Raw genomic sequence first — 22,361 nt, 5'->3', positions numbered from 1 at the left:
GGTAAAATTGATAAATAAGATTCAACCCAAAAAACACCCTGTTTATCAAAATTTCTTGAATTTGATAGGATATTCGAATTAAGGAGAAAAAACTAAGAAGATCAAGGTATTTGTAGAAATTGCGCATTTTTATTTATATCAACAAAAAATCCAATAACAGAGGTTCACAATGATTACAATATATAAAAAAAATTTCACACTCTATGAGAAAATCATTGAAAAATGAAATATAAAGCATCGAGCAAAACACCAACAGCCAAAATTTTAATATTTCATAAAAGTTGAAAATATAAAAAACAAATATTAATGTAATTCGGAATCAAGTCATGTAACTTCTGAACAGATATGTTGACAGCCTTCTTCTGAAAGTTTCCAAACCAAGATTGAAAAGGTCAAGATCATTAATATGCCAGTTGCAAAATCGCATTATTCTGGGGAAAATTGAATTATAATAGAGATTAGTTCTAGATTTAGGAATCCAAAATAAAGCTCTGGTACGACCAGGATACTGTGGTACATTTATCATAAGTGAGCATATTAACGGATAACTGAAAAAATTATTTGTTATCTTGTACAAGAACATAGCATCAAGCAGCGCCCTCCTCCCCTTCAGGCTCAAAAATTTATGTTCAATTAATAAACCTTTACAGTCTGTAGGTGAGCTGGTTGGATTGAATCTATAATTTAAACTTTTGAAGAATTTTTTTTGGACTGGTTCAATTCGGTCAATGTACTTATGGTAATGAGGGTTCCAGATTTGGGTAGCGTACTCTAGCTTCTTCTTACGAGGGAAATATACAGGGTTTTCAATGTGTTCGCGTTTTTGAAATCTTTTGTTATTCTCAAAACAAAACCAAGCATCCCGAAACTTTTTTTGACTACAGTATCTATATGAAATTCGAAAGACAACTTTCTATCCAATAAAACCCCGAGATCTCTAACAATATCTACTCTTTCCAACTCAAGCCCTTCAAGAAAAAAAGACGATCTGATAACATTAAGGTTCCTTGTAAAAGTTATATGCTGACATTTTTTTACATTGAACGTAAAATATCTCTCTGAGCAGAAAACGAATAAACGGTCCAGATCTTCATGGAAGGCGACAACATCTCCCATATCAACAATATTTTGATAAATTTTTAAATCATCGGCATATAAGCTATGGTGGGCATTAAGAAAACATTCTGAGACATCATTGAAATAAATTAAAAAAAGAAGCGGTCCAAGATGGGAACCCTGCGGGACTCCTGACGTGACATCCACCTGCTCGGATGATTGACCATTAACGACCACGTACTGTCTTCTCCCATCCAAGTAAGATGCGACCCCAATATCGACATTAGAGTATTATGGTGCACCTTATCAAAAGCCTTTGCCATATCTGTGTAAACGGCTTCTACTTGAAAACCATCATCCATTGACTTCGATAGGTAATCAACATATGGCGACAAATTGGTCAACACTGAACGACCCCTGAAGAAACCATGTTGATCTTTGGAAATTTTACTGTTCGACAAATGAAATAGTCTGTCTGTAACCAAGGATTCGAACATTCTGCCAAACTAGTCGAGAATGGAAACAGGTCTATAATTGTTGATATTCTTCTTATTGTCAGACTTATGTATAGAAACCACCTTGGCCAACTTCCACCTGTCTGGAAACAATCCTTCCTTGAGGGATCTATTATAGATTATGTGCAAAGGTTTCACCAGGCTGGCACCACAGGTTTTTATAAAAAAAAGGTGGAATCAAATCAGGACCGGAGCCCTTGCTGACATTAAAAGATGTTATTTTTGCCTTTATCTCTGCCTCAGAAATGTCGTTGAAAAATATGGTAGAGTTATTATTAATCTTTTTTTTTGTAAACGACCGACATATAAGGATCTTCAGAAAAGGATGAGAAGAATCCACTAAATTCATTTGCTTTTACAATGTCATCGTTGAGAGTTTTGTTGTTGTGTTCCATTACGTGCGGAATTGTTTCAATTATTCTAAAGGAGGCCCTACACTATCAAGCGGCTTGATCAAATGCTTGAACCTCCGATTGATGGGAACTTCAAGCGTGCTTCAATCAACACTTCAATCTTTTGATCAAAACTCTCTTGTCAGTCGAAGCAGAGAAGTGGAACAGTGAGTTTTACGATCGTGCTGCGTTACAATGGTTACGAATTCAGATTTGGCCTTCCTAATCACAACATTGGTTGCCGTGAAGCAGAAAAAGAAGGAAAAGAAGAAAATAAGGTGGTCTAAGGAGTGGTACAAAATGAGAAACCGCTTCACTCTTGAATATCTCCTAAATTTCCTGTTCTATTCGGAACCAGTGGACTACAGGATGTTGACGCCATGGTTTCCAAAGAGTGACTGACTCAATGCTTGACGAAAACTGCCCTACACTATCAAGCCGCTTGATAAACCGCTTGAGTCATTCAAATTTTCTATCAATCACCGTCAACGCTTGCTTCAAGCGTCAAATGGGCTTCTGCACTATCAATCACGCTTGATACAATCAATTTGCTCAAGCATTTGATCAAGCCGCTTGATAGTGTAGGGCCTTCTTAAATGATCCCATAAAAGACCAGAAGTTCTTGGGGTTTTCAATTATGTTGTCTTCAATGGTGGATATGTGTTTATTATAGTCTTCTGTTATACATATTTTACACTGATATCTCAATTCTGGAAATCGTTGATAAACCCTTACTTCCCCGAATATTTTATATCTGACATGAAACCTTCTCTTATCCCTAATCACATTGATAGTCTGCTTTGAAAACCAAACAGGGAACTTCTCATTTTTAGACGATCTCTGGGTAACGTTTTTGCTTATAATATCATCTAATACTGAGTACAGTACTTCAACGTATTCATTAGTGTCTTGACTGACCAATATATCTTCCCAGCAAACTTTAGATAAATCAGCCTCAATTGATTCATAATCAGCCTTAAAATATTCATAAAGCGAACGAGAATTATTAGGTGCTATAATGCCAAACTCACATATGATATACACCTCCAGCGCAGGATGGTGTAGATACTCCACAATAAAAGGCAAGTCACTGCGACATACACCAATCGACTTCGTATTCCCAAGAACCAAGTCCAAAATTTTACCATTGCTGTTACAAACTCCGTTAAACTTAGATAGTGAGTTGTAGAAGCAAAAGTTAGAAAAAACTGTGTACGGGCTTCTACTCAGTACATATGGTTTAAAATCGCCGTTGGCATACTATCCAGAGACCACACGTAATCACTTAGGTTAAAATCACCGACGAAGACGAAGGTATCATGTCCATGAAAGAAGTAACCGAGTCGAGATAGTTCAAAACTTCGTCACTACTAATATCCAGCGGAAAATAGCTCGCACATATATAAAGTTTCTTATTTTTTGAAATCGACACCCGTATCCATAGATCCTCCACAATTGTAGTGTTAACAATACCAGAAATTAATTCGACTTCGAATTTCTTAGATACACCAACAAGGACTCATCCACCCTCCCTTTTTCGGCTTCTAGATTCACATCTATCCCTTCGAAAGACATTGAAATTATCATGACAGAACAATTCCGAGGAGTTAATATGCGGCTGCAGCCAAGATTCGGTTATGCAAATGATATCATGATCACTATTGGAGCATGCAGTAAAGAATTCATGAGTCTTCGTACGAAGATCCCGGCAGTTTTGATAATATAGTCTAATAGTTTTATCAATCATCAGTTGTAATTAATATATTATATACAGAAGAAAAAAGAAGGAAAGACGCGAACAGGAGGCACATATCACACGCTGAACCTCTGAAGGTCCCCCTCAGAGGTCACATGCAACACCTTAGATGAGTCATCCTTCCCCACCAGAATTCTACCATCACGTAACCAACAATACTTAAAATTGTTTTCTTTGGAGAATGTTTTTGAAAAGTAAAATAGTTTTCGATTCTGAGACGTGAGGCTTTCATTAACGTAAATAGGGCTATCAATATCCCTGAATCAAATTTTGCTGCATTTCAGACCTCCTCCGCGCTTATAAGCTCTCAAAAACTCATTTCTCGCCGGTTCATTCATGAATTTCAGAACAACAGGTCGAGGCTTATCGCGATTCTTCGCCATAAGGTGGACCCTATAAGCGTTTTCAACATGTCTGAGCTCTGGGTAGTTTATTTTGGCTGATATATACTTGAAAATTTGCATCACGTTGTCGTTCTTCGACTCAGGAACCCCGACAACCTCAAGCTCATTCATCTTCATACCCTGCTGAATCACACCAATTTCCTCCCTCATTTTTTTATTTTCCTATTTGAGATTACTAACTTTCGAATCAAATAAGGAAATATTTTTTTCGAGGGTTTCAACTAATTTAAGTTTTTTCTCGAAATCATCAATCTTATCACCATAGAAATTCATCGCTTTAGAAAATTAATTCTGTTGATTCACAATAGACGACAATTCCGACATAATTCTGTCCAATTTGCTTTCGATACTCTTATTTGAGCTGGACAGCTTCGAATTTTCCGTACATTCTCCACACAGGTTATCGCAAGTCACACAGATGGTGGGCATTCTTCGTTGGCGGTGATAATTTCACAATACTCCGAATATTGAAATGGATGAATTAATTATCAAAATCCTGAAGTGAAACCCGTGCAAACAATTATTCGAATCTGTGAAAACGACGGAACCAGAACTTCTTGATCAATAAATGAAAAATATGAGTTTTTAAAAATCAATTTGCTGTCCTAAACTCTATATTACTGGAGAGCGAACATAAACACGTTCATATCATACGAGTGTTGACACATTGAATAATGATTTTATTACTCAATAAATCTAGTAATAATAGGAAAAGTTAGAGTTGGCCGATGAAATCGCTCGACTAGTTCTCAGGTGGATATTGCGAAATCAAAGAACTTTTGTACAGATGTTTATTTAGCAATGGAGCACAAATCACCAGAGATGGTAGTAGTAATAATTTAAAAAAATCACATGTCTGTTATCATTTGTTTTTATATCATCACACATAAAACCCTCTGCTTCAGCAAGATTATGTAGATTTTTTTTCCCACTACAAGATTTCATCTTTGTGGGATTATAGATTTTTGTTTATTTTCATTTCACAAACTACATACTTACCATAGATAGATTTATTCTTGAAATTTTTGTGAAGGAAATAAACTATTAGAAAACTCATAGATTGTCTTATATTCTCTCGTTTTTGCTTTCAGTTTCCAAATATAATATCAGTATCAGCAGTTTTCAATTATTATTGAATACTTGAACTTATTCAAGCCAATAATTATTGTAGTGTGAAGTTATCGTTTGATCATCTGATTCTTAATCTTGGAATCCGATAAAAACTCCATTCACCTTTCCTTTAAATTTTTCTACTTGACGTTCTTTCTTTCGAATGTTCTAGCCGCAATCGTCAATCCAAAAAATCCTGCTTCCAGCCTTCGATGATACTATCTTCGTCTGTGTCATGTCTGTGGTTTATCTATGAACTTTCATCATTCAAATATTTTTCTTCTATTATTCTACTCAATTGACTTCGAACCCAAACTTAATTCTAAATTATATTACAAAAATTTCAACTTTGATGAAATATAATTCTAATGTTGAATTTATGATCATTTAGAAACATGATCCTAGTTTTGGAAGAGATGTATTCGATCATTAGGTACTTCAATTTGATATTGAAAAGTAATGTATAGGTTTGTCACATCTATTTCAATATTTATTCTTAAAAAACCAGAACAATTCGCGGAATATTTGTTGATGTTTGAATAAAATTCAAAATTTGCTGCAACCAGAAACTAATTTTATCTTCCTCTCATTCATTCGGAAACTTTTCTATCTTCGATTTTTTTACTGGATAGCTTACTATCTCATAATAATGAATTCCCGAATATATCATCTTGTCTCAAATTTATGTCTTAGTTTTCCTTATCATATTTTTCTTTTTCCCCATTTCTTTCCTCTTGTTTACCTACCATTTACTTCTCTCTATATCAATTATCTCACTAATTTTTTGTTTGGCCGTAATGTTTGCTCATAAACACAATATATAATTTCTTCTTCTGTTTTTATAATCACTCATGAATTCTTCAAAATTATCAAACTGTCCCATAAATAATACTAATAATAATAAAAAATAATCATTAAGAGAATATGGTTCCAAACAAATCAAATATTCTCTGACATTTTTCTTAAAATTCTTAAAATCATTCAACTATCAGGTAGTTTATTGTACAATTTAATACACATGTTAGATGGGTGCTTTTCTGATAGAGATAACCTATGTATAGGATAATGTAAGTTCTGCGATCTTAAAGGGTAATTACTTTTAATTGTGTGAACTGAAAAAATATCTTTGTTCTTGAAAAAGAAAAGCAAACATTCTCATCATCATCATCATCATCATCATTTATTCACCATCAATTTAATTACATGGCAGGTCAAAAAACATATAAATAGTTCATAAAATTGAATTAATAAGTTATATATATATAAACAGAAATAAAATGGTAAAATCTACACACAAATAAGGTAAAGACCAATAAGGTAAAGACTAGTTAACACAACGTATACTCATTCAAACTTAATGTCCCAGAATTCTGCAAAACTATACACAGCATTCTCCACCAATGCACCCTTTATCCTCTTCCGAAATAAATGTCTTGGAAGTATCTGCAGTTTCGAGGGAAGTCTATTATAAAATTTAACCCCAAAATGGTTAGTACCTGTTTGGGTTTTTTTGAGTCGATGAAACTCAATGCTAAGTTCATTTCTGTGTCTTGTAGTATAGTGATGATGGTCGTTATTTTGTCTGAATTTATTTCTATTGTCGTAGACATGCAGTATACAGGTAAGTATATATACAGAGGTAACGGTGAGTATACCCAATGAACGGAACAACTCTCTGCACGATATCGTTCTCGGGACTCCAAAAATGGCTCTGACAGCTTCTTTTTGTTTCAAGAGAACACTCATCAATCCGGGACTATGACCCCATAATATTATGCCGTATGTTGCAGTTTGGTGGAAATTGGCATAATAGGTCAATACAGATATGTCCGAACCTGCAACCTCCCTCATCCTACGTATTGTGAAAATTGCCGTTGAAAGCCTTTTCAAGAGTGGTGTTGTATAGGGGTTCCAAGTAAGCCGGTTATCCAAAGTCATACCCAACACTTTGACAGACTGAGGACGTTCACTACCTGCTACTATCATACGGCAAGACTTATCCACATTGAGCTTCAATCCATTCGTGCTAAACCATTTTTCAGCACTGGCCAAGGTCTCGGCCCCTTTGATTTCAAGATCTGTTCTCCTAAACGAGTCATTCACAAAGCTCGCATCATCTGCATACATTGAGGTCAGGGAGCACGACACATTATTCGGTAAGTCGTTGACGTATATTAAAAACAGTAAGGGACCTAAAATAGATCCCTGCGGCACTCCATATTTCAAAATATTCACTTTCGATACCTCGTTGTTCCACGAGACCACCTGTGTCCTATTTTTCAGATATGACTCGAAAATAGCCAACGCTTTCCCTCTTACTCCATAAATTTCCATCTTTTGAAGAAGTATATCCCTTTCGACACTATCAAATGCCTTCGACAGGTCACATGTCAATACTTCAACTAATCTTCCTTCATCCACTGCCTCGACAATGTTTTCCATCAACGCAACCAGTGCTGTCATAGTTGATTTTCCAGATCTAAAACCATGTTGACTTTGATCGAGCACCCGAGACCTATCCAGAAACTCTAACAATCTTCGCTTCAATATTTCCTCTAATATCTTAGAAATGGTGGGCAGGATAGATATTGGTCTGTAATTTGTGCATTCGTCTTCATTGCCATTTTTATAGACGGGAATTACTCTTGCGAACTTAAGGACCTCAGGAAAAATCCCCTGCTCAAGACATTGATTGAACATATCACACATAACTTTAGCGATCCTTGGGTAGATTCTTTTCATCAGTACCACATTCATTCCGTAGATATCCTCAGTTTTTTTATTTTTGAATCTTTTGATAATCTGATTCAGCTCATCGATCGTTACTGGATAGTTGAACATTGAGCTCGAAGACACGGGTATCCTAGAAGGAGTTGTTCTCATCAAATTTATTGCCCCATCAGCAGAAGGTGTGCACTGCTTTGAAATCATCTGTCCTATGCTAGAAAAGAAATAATTTAGCTCATCTGGGGTTAATTTACTCCCGTCTTCTCTATTCAACTTTGATCTAGCAGTTTCTTGTTTTATAACTTTCCATATGGCTTTCGTTTTATCTTCTGATGAGTTTATATACTCTCGGTGAACTCTCTTCTTTTCAGATGTGTAACTTTCTCTCATACTGCGTTTCAACATTTCCAATAATTTTTTGGAGTACTCACTCTGGCGAACTTCATGAATTGTCAGCGCCGCATCTACCGCTTTCTTCAGAGCAACATTCGAAGCAGTTTTTTTGACACATTTCTCATCCCTTTTCACATTAACGGTGATCAAAGGAAAAGAAGTATCAAAGCATCCTTTCAATACTAAGTGAAATTCATCAAATGTTTCCTCTGCACTTTCGAATTTAATAGAATCCCAGTCAATATCGTTCAGTTTCTCTTCGAATTTAGATATATTTTCTTCCGTTATTTTATATTTAGTTATATATTTTCTTTTTGTTACAGGTGTCTCATCAATCAATTTCAATTCCTGTACTGAATGATCCGATAAGTGTGGGTCGTATGTTCTACATTTGTAAGATTCCTTGTATATGTTCGTGAAAATGTTATCAATACAAGTTTCTGTATTTAAATTAATTCTGCTAGCCTCATTGAAAGCCGGAAACAAACCGTACGACTCGAACAACTCCAAGATTTCATTTGAATTCTTATTACTTTCCAGGAAATTAATATTGAAATCTCCTGCAACACAAATTTTCTCTAACGTTCCTTTCGTTATTTCATCCAAACATGAGGACAACCCTGATATAAATAAATCTAACTTGCCTGAAGGTGGTCTGTATAAGGTTACACTTACTAAATGTTTACTAGGAATTCTTATTGCGGATACCTCAAAATGATCTTCAATACTCATCTCTTTTATTCTCTGTAATTTATTATAATGTACAGTCTTTTTTATTAAAGTTGCTACTCCACCGTAGTTGCCACTCGAGCGCGAATAAGAGTCCGCAACTGTATAATTTGCAATATTGATGCGACCCAAAATATCCTCTGATGCCCAATGCTCAGTAACACAGCACAAATCATACTTATTATCATTGAGAAAACTCGAGAAATGATCAATTTTATTTTTTATGGATCGCAAGTTAATGTTCGCAATTGAAAATATTACTTTTTTCTGTAACATGTTTACCATATCTTTATTTGTTCTCGGTCTCATCTCTGTTTCGAAAAAAATGATACCTTTTTATTGATATATTTTCAGGCCAATTTTCACTCTTGTACAGTTCGTCAACAATGTCCAAGCTACCACCTACCTTAAATGAGCGGCTAGTTGCACCATCCCTCTGTGGCAGCGCTGCTACAATAAATTTCTTATCAGGAAATTTCAACTTCAGATGCTTCTCGACACTGTTCTCGTCCGTTTCCAGACCAGCTCTACCAACATGTATCCAGGCATATTTTGGAGCACCACTGAAAGACGACGACTTGGCCGTTCCTTGTACAACTGGATATTTTGATCCCTTTTTTTGTTTTTCAGCATTTACTTCCTTTTCGATAGACTTATTGCTTGTCAGTTCCTTGCGTTTGTGGTCACTTAATTGTTGCGATCTATTTTGCTTCTCCTTCTTATCTGGGACATTTGTCAAACCTAACACCTGTTTGTTAACAACGGCAACGTCGCCTTTGTCATTAAGAGATAACGTTTTCAAATTCAGTTGATTCCCTTTCAGTAACTCAATGATCAAGTTCTTGTCACTAACCATTTGTTCCAGTGTGTTTAATGCCCTCTTCAAGTAACCTATCTCCAATTCCATCAATTGTGGTGTTCTATCACCCTTATATAAATTGTTCGGGGATGATTTGCTCTGAAGGTTATCATTGTTTGGATCCGGGCAAATATTAGCAGGTTCACCTAAATTTTCTTCGGAGTTTTCTTCAATAAATTTACGCAATCCCGGAGTCACATTCACCCCTTCGGGAACTTTTCTGGTAATTATTATGTCTATTAAATATTCTTTTTTGAACTTCAATATAATTCTAATACATAAATACCAAAAATTGTTAACAGTTTATTTCTCTTAAATAATCCCCTACATGATTGAATTGAAGTCATTTTGAAAATATACCTCATCACCTTTTTTTGTAACACAAACAATTTATTGACCTCTGAGCTTGATCCCCAAAATATAATTCCATATCTTAAAAGGCATTCAAAATTTGCAAAATGAACTGTTTCTAAATTATTTAGACTCAAATACCTTGATAATGTTCTGATTCCAAATCCTACACGACATAGCTTCCCTGACAGGTAATCTATGTGATACGACCATTTAAGGAAGCCATCCAAATATACCCCCAAAAATTTAATTGACTCTTCAATCTTGACATTACAACCATTTAAATCCAACACATTTTCCCTCATTTTCTGCGATCTGCTTGTGCTTAATAGCACAGCTGATGTTTTACTTTCATTCATTAATAATTTGTTCTTTGTAAACCACGATTTTAATGTATTATATATTGAGAGTGTTTTTGCCTTGATATCATCAAAATCATTTCCACCAATCATCAAATTTGTGTCATCAACAAAAGAAGTTAACAATTTTAGGATGTCTTCAATAACATCACATATATCTATTATAAAAATCATGAATAGGATGGGTCGTATAACATTGCCTTGAGGTGCCCCATAATTTGATTCAATTATATCTGATTTTACATCTTTGCCATTTTTAACAATAGACACTCTCTGCGAACGCTCGGAAAGATATGAAGCTATCCAGTCTTTTGCACTACCTCTAATAATTCTTATCTAACATTTATATCCCCCAAAACTAATTCCGATACTTCAATTTAAATTCCTCTATGTTGTTCATTTCTTTTTCAGTATAATACCATAAACTAGTGTTGAATATTGAATAATATTTAAATAATTCTTCCTCATCTGGCGATTTTCGACATCCCTAATTTTGACTTTCACATAATTCCGTTGTAGAGTGAAAGATGCGCAGCGAGATGCGCAAAGTGTAGGAGAGTGAACACGTGGTGAAAGAACAGGTGAAAAGCGAGATGTATTGTGAATGTAGTGTTCTGTTGATTCCAAGTAAGCTTCTTGTCAAGTATCACTCCCAGATACTTGGCCTCGTTTTTCCATTCGATCCTCCTACCAAACATTACGACGTGTCCTTAGGGATCTTTCTTGAAAAAACACCCTCACTCTTCTCCGAATTCACTTCAATTTTCCATCTAGCGAACCATGAATGAAGTCTCAAAATGGCTTCTGGAAAGTATTTCGTTGCCATTTCAGGACACCACGAACTGGCAAGAATGGCGGTATAGTCAGTGTACATTGCCATTGAGGTTTTCTTCGTTTTCGGCATGTCAGATACATATAAAGCTGAAAGTGCCTTGTCTGAAGATAGTACTCCTTCGACTTTCGCTCTAAACTTATGAAAATGCAGGTATAAGAGGCTACAAGTTGAACCATGGAGAGTGGAAAATCGGCTGCCAGCAGTTTGTAGAGCAGACCTTTGTGCCATACTTCATCAAACGCTGTGTGTGTTGGCTTTTAAAATCGAACAGTTTCAGCTGAATTATCTTCTTTTCGTCCGTTATTGCTTTAATCTTTTCAGAATGACCGCATCCGATATCTTCCCTATGCAAGAAAGAGGACTGATCGGACGGTTGTTCTGCAGGAATTTAGCGATTTTGGTGGCCTTGTGAATTGAAACCACTTGGGCTTTCTTCCATTCCTTAGGAAATTACCTTAGTCGTAGCATAGCATTGACTATACTTGTCAAGGTTCGATTCTGGTGCTTCTTTTCTTCAATAATCTATCATGATTGCAAAATTTCATCGAGATCGGTCACAAGGATATCTGCTTCAAAATTCAGAGTTGCAATCGTGTAAAAACATTGCAAGTTGAATGAAACTTTATAAATGAAGATCTCAACACTTTATTGGTTTAAAAAGTACTCACAGTTGGGCTGAATGTGGATTTGTCAAAAATGCAGGATTTCAATTCAAGGAAATATACAGGGTGGCCATTTGAAAACGAAACAGACGAAATTACAGACGAAATAAAGTTTTTCGATAGAAATGCTCGGACAGGTCGATTTCTGTTTCGAGGGGGACAATTTAAGATGTAGGTTACGGACGCATAGCGCTTCAACCCTTGCTGCTACAACCCCCACCCCCAATTTTTGAATAGGGAAGATGGGGTGAGTGATACCTCAATTTAAAGGTATTTTTATACTGATTTCAGCACAGTAATTGTTTTTTCATTTTATGCATTAGTTCTCGAAATATTCATGCGTTAGTTAGTTAGGAAGGAAGCCACAGTCATGGTTGTTTTGAAGCTCAAAATGTCGATTTTTCACAAAACACTACAAGTGCCATGAAAACACTACTTCATTTTCAAATACTTAGTTAAGAATATTTCGAGAACTAATGCATAAAATGAAAAAACAATTACTGTGCTAAAATCAGTATAAAAATACCTTTCAAATGAGGTATCACTCACCCCATCTTCCCTATTCAAAATTTGGGGGTGAGGGTTGTAGTAGCAAGGGTTGAAGCGCTATGCGTCCGTAACCTACATCTTAAGTTGTCCCCCTCGAAACAGAAATCGACCTGTCCGAGCATTTCTATCGAAAAACTTTATTTCGTCTGTAATCTCGTCTGTTTCGTTTTCAAATGGCCACCCTGTATATTGAAGAAAATCAGCTGTGGCCGGTGATATTTGTATAAGATTGAAATCAGCTATGTATTTCGGATTAACGAATATGGTTGAGATCATTAGAATTATTGTAATTATAGAAATTGCAGAGCGTTGATTTTAGGATTAGTTCAACTGATATTTGATATTATATGTCGACTGGCTACTGCATTATATTTTGTTTATTTAGAAGTCACGTACAGGCTCACGCCTCTGTGACTATATGTTTATACCCTGTAGCTTACAGAATAAACCATTTTATTATTATTATTATTATTATAATGTAGCTGATGCAAAAATATTAATTTTTTCTTTTTTTTTTTAGATATCGTCCACAGAGATATAAAGCTTGAGAATATCTTGCTTGCGAAAAATCCAAATGACCCTTCAGATGAATATTTCATCAAACTGTCTGATTTTGGTTTGAGTGTCATTAAAACTGGTACTGGCATCGAAAGCATGCTTCACGATTGCTGTGGAACAGCCCTCTATATGGGTAAATATGTTTAATTTTTTTTTGGTTGGAAATGCATCTTCAATTCACAAATACAAACAATTTCCTATTTTTTCACGACATATTCACTTAGAGAAGTAATGATATGATGAGACTTTTCTAAATGGAAAAGAATATAGGTGGAATATAGCTTCTATTCATAATTCAAATAAGTTCAATTTTTTTTCTGAAATTGAAAACGTAATGTTATAATTTTTGTAATTAATAATTGTTATCCGCCTGGAGAAAAACCATCATCGTAGTCGTCTTTTTCACTGTTTGCAACACATCCACTTATCTGATGTTTAAAATATACTGTTCCACAAGAGTTAGGGATATCGTATTCAATCGTTTCGAAAAGTATGTAATCTTCGTGAAAATCGCTGTCAAATTGTCATGAACGGGTTGGTCAGAGAATGTTGACCAATCGTTCACTTATCTCCGGTTGAGATGTTCTTTTAACCCCTGGAAGAGCGGTTTTCCAGAGGTCTCGGAGAATTAATAAATTATATAAATTCACTAAGATGTTATGTGAGTCCGGCCTGTCGCTTTAATGGACAGGTCTTATTAGTTGAATTTCTTTCTCTAGGGACAGGAATTAGTTTATTGGGTCAATGAAAATCGATTTAAATTTTTAAACTAAATATAATAAAGAAAAATAAAAAATAACCAAAGTTACAATATCCCTTGAAATGTTGACTCAACGGCCAAAAATTTGATAAAAACAAAAAAAGGTCTCAAATAATCTGTTATTCAAACAAACAAAACAATATACCAACTTTGAATTTGGGAGAATCAGGACTACTCAAATGAACTTATTTTTCATAAAAAAAAACATTCAAACATCAACAAATAAACCAAAAAATAAATAGCCAAAAACTTGCCCTTATCCCACGATGCTAGGTAAGTATTTTAGGCCCTGCCTAAACCTAGTTTTTAATTCTTTTTCAAACTGTTCACTCGAAAACGTGTAATTCCTTATATAACACTTCACTCCCGATCCGCGAACTCCGATCTAACCTAATTTATTCCAAAGAGATTCAAAAAACAAATTCTAACTTTATCCCAAAAATTCCTATTTTACTGTTTCTGACCTATGTCAACCGTTCTTAGAATTAAAACAATTCCTTCTTCCAAAAAAACTTAAAATTCCTTTAACTCTCTATCATCTACTAAATTTCCTTTATTCTTGATTCAACCTTTCAAAAAAATTACTCTGATCTTCAAAAGAAATTGTTTTAATCTAAGTCTGGTTTCGCGACCGACGTTCTAATTCTCAACCTCTCTCAATAAGAGACCCTAAGCGATCCTAACTTCTTCTTTTCCTCCACAAAAATCGTAACCTCGTACTTCTCTTAAGACCGCCCCAACAATTCCACAAGATACCATGCCAATTAGATCATTGGTTAAAAGATTTTTTATCCTTCTTCATTTTTCGCCAACAGACCTTCAACCTCAGTTCAAACTAGATTTTTATGCAGTCTCAGCAAGAACCATACTTCGATTTTGCCTACAGCCGGACGGATTTTCTGCTGTGTCAATGTGACCAAAAAGTATTTACTGAACTCAGATAAGCCAAGATTTCCCCGTATCTAAATGTATTCTTCTTATCCGTGAAAGATATATCGATTTCACCAACGTAGTGTCGAGACGTCTGGAGACGGTAACTAAGAAAAGCATTGATTGGAAAACAAAACATCCTTATGCTAAGATAAGATCAGTTTACTTAAGGCGCGATCACTCTTTGAATTTAACGTATTTCCTCGGCATAATAATTCTAATAATTTCGGTAATTTTCAAATATCCGCTTTACTACATCACACCCTTATCCGAAAAAGTTGTGGCATCGGATTCCATAACTTTTCCCTCACTTTCATCCTTATTAATTTAATAGTCCTTCCTCTCCAATAATCACAATAACTGTAACTCCTATATCAAAATGATACTGGCTCAAAGTAATTTAAATTTTTCATTCTTAAACTAAAAACTCATCAATATCCAATATCAAACTGCTTACTAACAGATACTAAATAAAACAAAAACCTATTAACCAAACTTTTCAGAAGCTAATCATAAAGAGGAACTATATCATCTCTACCTACCCTAAGGTCTTAAAGTCTATGGTGGTATGTTTTCCGACATTATTCAATAATTCATATCAAATATTATTTACTCAAATAAAATGAAAAAGATAAAATCCAAATCCTAATATGTAATAAAACAAAAAAAATCAAAAACAATCAAATCAATTCGAAATATTTTTCTCTTATGCACTTCACTAACTCCTGCATGGAGTTTGTTCACTTTTCGGGATTTCAAAATTTCACTATCGCGGCACTTTCTGGTTCCATTATACTGCTTCATAGGATTGTCTGGTGGAATGGTACTATATTTCTTCTTTGGATCTCATCTTCGTCACGGAAATAACCTTTTACTTCGACATCCATCAAAGTTCTGGTGATCTGCTCTTCTTCTGCTTGATGACGATTCATTTCTCTCATAGGACTTATACTTCATAGACTGGCTAGCTTTATTTTTCCATACAAACTTTCAAATAAGGACTGTCGGTCATATAATTCCAATGCCATATTTAATCATGCGAAATACAACGTTGAATACCATTGAAGTCCATTCATGAATACTCGACTATCTGTGAGGGAGCCATTTCTCCCAAATTGAACATACTCGTCGTCCAACGACGTCTACTGTACTGCTAATCCACTAGCATACTTCAACCATTACATCTTGGTTTCAAGATTCAGGATTCTCTGAGCATCTTCTTCATCCTCAGTTTCATCGTAATCCCATCTTCTTCTTCCTCCATAATATAATCTTCTTCAGTCAACATATCTTTTTCCACGTCTTCTTCTCAGCTTTTCTCTAAAGCTCCTCTTTATCTACAGCATATTGATTGATTTACTCTCTAACCAGTTTATCGAAAAGGTGATCATCACTTCTCAGGTAATGTTCAGTTATAATCCACATTGATCTGTATTGTCTGAAGTCATGATAGCATTTCAGTTTTGGACATCAACACACATAATTGGAAGTAAGGTTATTCCGTTAACTCGGATTCGATCCATACATCTTCCTGAAGTTATTTCCCTCTTTCGTTGTAGACTCTTGAATTTGCAATTTTCCATAAAATATTACAAAACAAAAAATTCTGTGCATTATTTCGCTCTAACTAAATATCATTATATCCCTTAAAATTTCATAATCAATCAAAAAAAAATTTGAAAAAATCTCAAACCAACTAATTATATGAACATAACCACCATAAACGTTCATTGAATTTACCAAAAAAAAAAGAAAAAAAAATATTCCATATATTTTACTGTCAAACCCTTGGGTTGAATGTCTCCTTTATATTATCTCAAATTATCTATTCTGATTTCCAAATAAAACTGTGTAAAATTTCTTTTTTTTTCTGAAGTCTAACATAATAAAAAAAAAACATCAACAAAAAAATGAGACATCCATATCCCAAAACGGGGACCCTATATCCGGTAGTGGCTTTCTTGTAAGAAGGAGCCACTAGAATCTCACGTTGGGCAGGGTCGACTCAATTCCCTGAGGGACCTGTGTCCCACGTTACCCGTCAAAATTTCGAAATTGAAAGCAAACTCGGTTTTATATCATAAAAAATTGCAAAAAAAAAAAAAAATTATCTTATCTCCCGAACAGCCTACACTCCACCTAACCTACAGTTTATTAACTCTTCACCTCAATATTTATAAAAATGGAATTCAAAAACAGAATAAATCAACGTAAAATTGGCAACTCTCTATATACCTCACTTCTACTAGTTCTTACTCAATATCCTGAGTTCCACATAATTCTAGAATAATTTTAGTACAATGTTTCCCAAAAACTGAAACTGTAGTTATAATTCGAAATGCCTATTCTCCCTCTTTCTCTGGGTTCAAAATCAAACTATTTATCTACTTCATTGTCTTTTTAAGCCTTCCATTGTCAAAACTAAAAAAAAATCCTTATTTATTTTTCCTGGAGTCAACTTTTTCCTAAACTCAAAATATTCGTATTCAGAATCATCTCAATAAAATCCTAAAATGAAAAAAACTACTAATGTTTCCTCATACAAAACTTTTATTGAAATTCCAAAACCTACTCAAAAAAAACTATCATCATTACTCCTTAAGTGTCTTGATTCCATAAATTGATTCCTTAAATAATTTTATAATACCCAAATTACTTATATGTCTCTTCAACTATTTCGAGAATCAAACTATCATAAATCCCAAAAAAACTTATTCTGATTTCACTTCGCTATACTTCTCAAGTTCCTTAATCTGAAATAAAATTAATCAAATTTTACCAATATTATCCATTATCAATCATTTGCAATTATCAAAAATCTCAAAAAAAAAAACAAATTTTCCATAATTCGTCAAACCTATAAAAAAAAATCACCAAAATTTCCATTACCTATCCAAAATGTCGAAAATTTACCAAAATATGAATAATCTATATTACAATGGATTTATCTGTATGTACCGTTATCTATTAGTCCCAACCCCATCGATCCGGTGGGCGACGTACTCTAGTCGATCTACCTAGAGGGATTTCCTCCTCCTCTATTTCCTCATTTTCAAATTGCGCTCGATTCAACCTCATAATCATCCTCATCGGCGAAAATTTTCGTATCTCAGTCCGTTCATCATCAGATTCAGTCTCGCTACCGTCCGTATCTAATTTCTCCGAACCGTCGGATTCTTCTATATCAATCCCAAACTCTCGATTTCTCGCGGTATACGGTTTTAACCTATCTACATGAACGACTTGTTCCTCTCTACCCCCACATTTCCTAATTCTATAGGTCATCGGACCAAGCAATTCCACGATCCTACAAGGTCCTACCCAAGGCTCCATTAACTTTTTTGATATACCTTGTTTCGCCGACATTTTTTTCAAATAAACTAATTCTCCTACGTCAAATTGAGGAACCACTGTATTTTCGTCAAATTTCTCAACACTATAAGATTTTACCTTTTTTATTGGCTCATTTAATTCCCGAGATTTCGTACTTGTAATATTTTGCTTCGAAATTTTTCCTTTTCCGCGGAATTTTCTCTCATCTATTTTCAACATCCCCGTTGCTTCATCGGCCAATAATTCTTCAACATCGCTATCTGATTGATTTTTTCGTTTTCGCTTTGGAAACACCTTTATTTCTTCAATATCACTATCTGACTGATTAATCTCTTCTCGTTTTGAAAAACCCTTTGTTTCAAATTCCGCTATATTTTCCACTTGAATACCCATATCTCTCATCGCCAAATTTCTTTTCTCCTCGTAATTTTCCGTTTGAGTACCGACTTCCGTTTTAACCTGCAATTTCTCTCTTTCACCTTGTTCTTCCAAACTAACCTGCCTAACCCTCAAGTGATTAACTTGTATTTCCTCTTTCTTCTCCTCTGTATATCTATCCCCTGTATCTATACCTTCATTCAAATCTTTATTCAGAAATTTAAACTCTCTTCCCCACATAATTACCGATGGTTCGTGTTCATACTTAATATGCGCTTGATTTTCCTTAAGAAAATCCCTACCTAGTATTATATCAACGTTTCCTAATGTTTCATCATCCACTAATATGACCGTACAATCTATCTTCAATCCTTCTCCTATTGGACTCACCGCAATATTCGCCGTACCCCAGGTACGTACATTGTGACCCGATACGCTAGTTAGCTCGCAGTCAACACCGTATTCATTGACCTCGTCTCTTGAGATCAATCCCCTTTTTACGAGAGACACCGCTGCCCCTGTATCTATCAAACAAACACCTATATTTCCGTTGATACTTAATCTAATCAAGTGGGGTACGTCATGCATTCTTGCCGAATTTACTTCCGGAATTACCATGACCGTACGTTCCCTAAATTCTCTACTAGGTAGCCGCCCTTTTGGCGAACGCAATCCGTTCTGCCTATTTACATATTTGCAGCCTCCGTCCCGGCGGAAGGACTTTGGCCATTGGAGTTTAAATTCTTTCTTTGAGGAAAAGGTGAAAATTTTTGTTTTGGGATCGCACCCGTTGACGAACTATTATTTGACCTATTAAAATAATTATTTCCAAAAGAATATCGCTGGTCCCTTCCCTCAGCCCCTTGAGGCTTTTTACTTTCATTTTCAACACTTCTATTTTCATTTTCATCTCTTCTATTTTCATTGTTCAAATTTTGTCGTTTACTAAGCTCAACTTTTCGGGCATTTCCGGGACATTCTCTCGCCCAATGTCCCAACTTATTACACTGAAAACAAGCACTTTGAATTTGTTTCCTTGATTTATCATTATCCCTACAATCTCTCGAAAGATGGCCTAATCTGCCACACGCAAAACATCTTTTTTGAAAATTTTGTCCTCCGTTCTCCCGATTTATTCGAATACTTCTACATACTTTCGCTGAATGACCTTTCTTTTCGCAAAACTGACACACTTCTTCTGATTTTATTGTCGATATTTTCATATTAGCTAATCTTCCCTGTAACATTCTATTTGTTGTCTCATGCAAAATGACCAATTCTTCCGCTTTTTCCAAATTTAAATCTTTTTCCCGTAATAACAATATTCCAATCTCCCTCATTACGTCTTTCCGTAATCCTATTTTGAACTGATTCAGAATCAAATCTTTATTTTTCTTTCGCAATCCTATTTCCTCATCCGCTTTTGCCCCGGCTAAATCTTCATTTAATAATTCTGCGCCAATAGTTTTTAATCTGGTACAAAATGAAGATACATCCTCATCTTGTCTTTGTATACATCTACTCAAATTCCACTGACATTCTCCCGGTAATTTTTGCGACGTAAATTTTTCAATTAGTCTCAATTTTAGTTCTACATAAGTTAATGAATTTAAAGTAATATCCGATTTAAAATAGCTGTATGCTTCGCCTACTAACTTTAGTTTCAATAGAGTGAGGGTTTCGTCCTCACTCCATCCTTCTAATTTTGCCCTTAGTTCCAATTTATCAAAATATCTTAAAACTTCTTTTCCTGAAAAATTTTCTAAGGTAGTCGACATCATTCCTAGCGAATAACGTTGCAAATTTACTATTGCCGGATTCACAGGTGGATTTCCGCCTGGCGCATTAACTGAAGTAGCGCTATTAACAGTACCAGGTAGAGGAGGTGTAATCGACATTTTTTTTAATTAAATTTGAATATCAAAAAAATAATACAAATGATACAACCAATACAATAATTTACCTTTACCCTTATATATTTGGTATCCCACGTTGATCAACTGTCTGACCTTTACCTGAAATTCCCTAAAATTTCTTTCTAACACCGAAAACTGTAAATTCCAAAACTAGCACAAATCTGACTTCAATGTCTACTTGAAACTCTTTATCAAATTTCGAAAATTAAAAAAATGTCTCAAAACAAATACCTCTAATTGATTATGAAAATTATTTATTCACTTCCACTTCTAGATTTAGAAAATTAACGTTCAACGAAATAAATTAACTAAAATATGATTCAGGCCCAACAGCTGATTTTCTGCAACTTCCTAAATAACATACCTAAATATAAAATTATCAGAATCCGACACACTCCTCCACCTCAACAAAAATTATATATTTTCACCCCTGATATGAAAAATAACAATACGGTCAAATTCCAAAATATCGATCATACACAAAAAATACAAGGTCTATTCATCCGAAAGTCTCCCAATTCAACATTTCCAATCTTAAACTTTATTCTAATACTTCAATGTTATCAGCCCTCAAAATTTTAACTACCAAAAATTACTTTTTTGAAAAATATCCAATTCCAGACAGAAAAAAAAATCAAGTATTATCTTTTAAGCTATCACCAATTTGTCATATCATCCCAGAGAAATAAAAATCAACTAATATCCCTTAAGCTGTCACCAATTTGTCATGAACGGGTTGGTCAGAGAATGTTGACCAATCGTTCACTTATCTCCGGTTGAGATGTTCTTTTAACCCCTGGAAGAGCGGTTTTCCAGAGGTCTCGGAGAATTAATAAATTATATAAATTCACTAAGATGTTATGTGAGTCCGGCCTGTCGCTTTAATGGACAGGTCTTATTAGTTGAATTTCTTTCTCTAGGGACAGGAATTAGTTTATTGGGTCAATGAAAATCGATTTAAATTTTTAAACTAAATATAATAAAGAAAAATAAAAAATAACCAAAGTTACAATATCCCTTGAAATGTTGACTCAACGGCCAAAAATTTGATAAAAACAAAAAAAGGTCTCAAATAATCTGTTATTCAAACAAACAAAACAATATACCAACTTTGAATTTGGGAGAATCAGGACTACTCAAATGAACTTATTTTTCATAAAAAAAAACATTCAAACATCAACAAATAAACCAAAAAATAAATAGCCAAAAACTTGCCCTTATCCCACGATGCTAGGTAAGTATTTTAGGCCCTGCCTAAACCTAGTTTTTAATTCTTTTTCAAACTGTTCACTCGAAAACGTGTAATTCCTTATATAACACTTCACTCCCGATCCGCGAACTCCGATCTAACCTAATTTATTCCAAAGAGATTCAAAAAACAAATTCTAACTTTATCCCAAAAATTCCTATTTTACTGTTTCTGACCTATGTCAACCGTTCTTAGAATTAAAACAATTCCTTCTTCCAAAAAAACTTAAAATTCCTTTAACTCTCTATCATCTACTAAATTTCCTTTATTCTTGATTCAACCTTTCAAAAAAATTACTCTGATCTTCAAAAGAAATTGTTTTAATCTAAGTCTGGTTTCGCGACCGACGTTCTAATTCTCAACCTCTCTCAATAAGAGACCCTAAGCGATCCTAACTTCTTCTTTTCCTCCACAAAAATCGTAACCTCGTACTTCTCTTAAGACCGCCCCAACAATTCCACAAGATACCATGCCAATTAGATCATTGGTTAAAAGATTTTTTATCCTTCTTCATTTTTCGCCAACAGACCTTCAACCTCA

General features: G+C 34.7%; 1 protein-coding gene across 3 annotated transcripts in view; it reads left to right on the top strand.

Moving 5' to 3' along the window:
• The window catches only part of LOC123674492 (serine/threonine-protein kinase 33-like), a 151,424-nt gene that overhangs the window by 76,023 nt on the left and 53,040 nt on the right, over positions 1 to 22,361 (top strand). For all 3 annotated transcript variants that reach the window (XM_045609381.1, XM_045609379.1, XM_045609380.1), the window contains one exon: positions 13,218 to 13,388. In XM_045609381.1, the coding sequence (XP_045465337.1) occupies positions 13,218 to 13,388 (171 nt within the window). The remainder of the gene's footprint in view (positions 1 to 13,217; positions 13,389 to 22,361) is intronic.

The sequence above is a fragment of the Harmonia axyridis genome, chromosome 3, assembly GCF_914767665.1.
Source record: "Harmonia axyridis chromosome 3, icHarAxyr1.1, whole genome shotgun sequence".
Classification (NCBI taxonomy): Eukaryota; Metazoa; Arthropoda; class Insecta; order Coleoptera; family Coccinellidae; genus Harmonia; species Harmonia axyridis.
The sequence above is the reverse complement of the archived record's forward strand: the minus strand, read 5'-3'. Positions and strand labels throughout refer to the sequence as shown.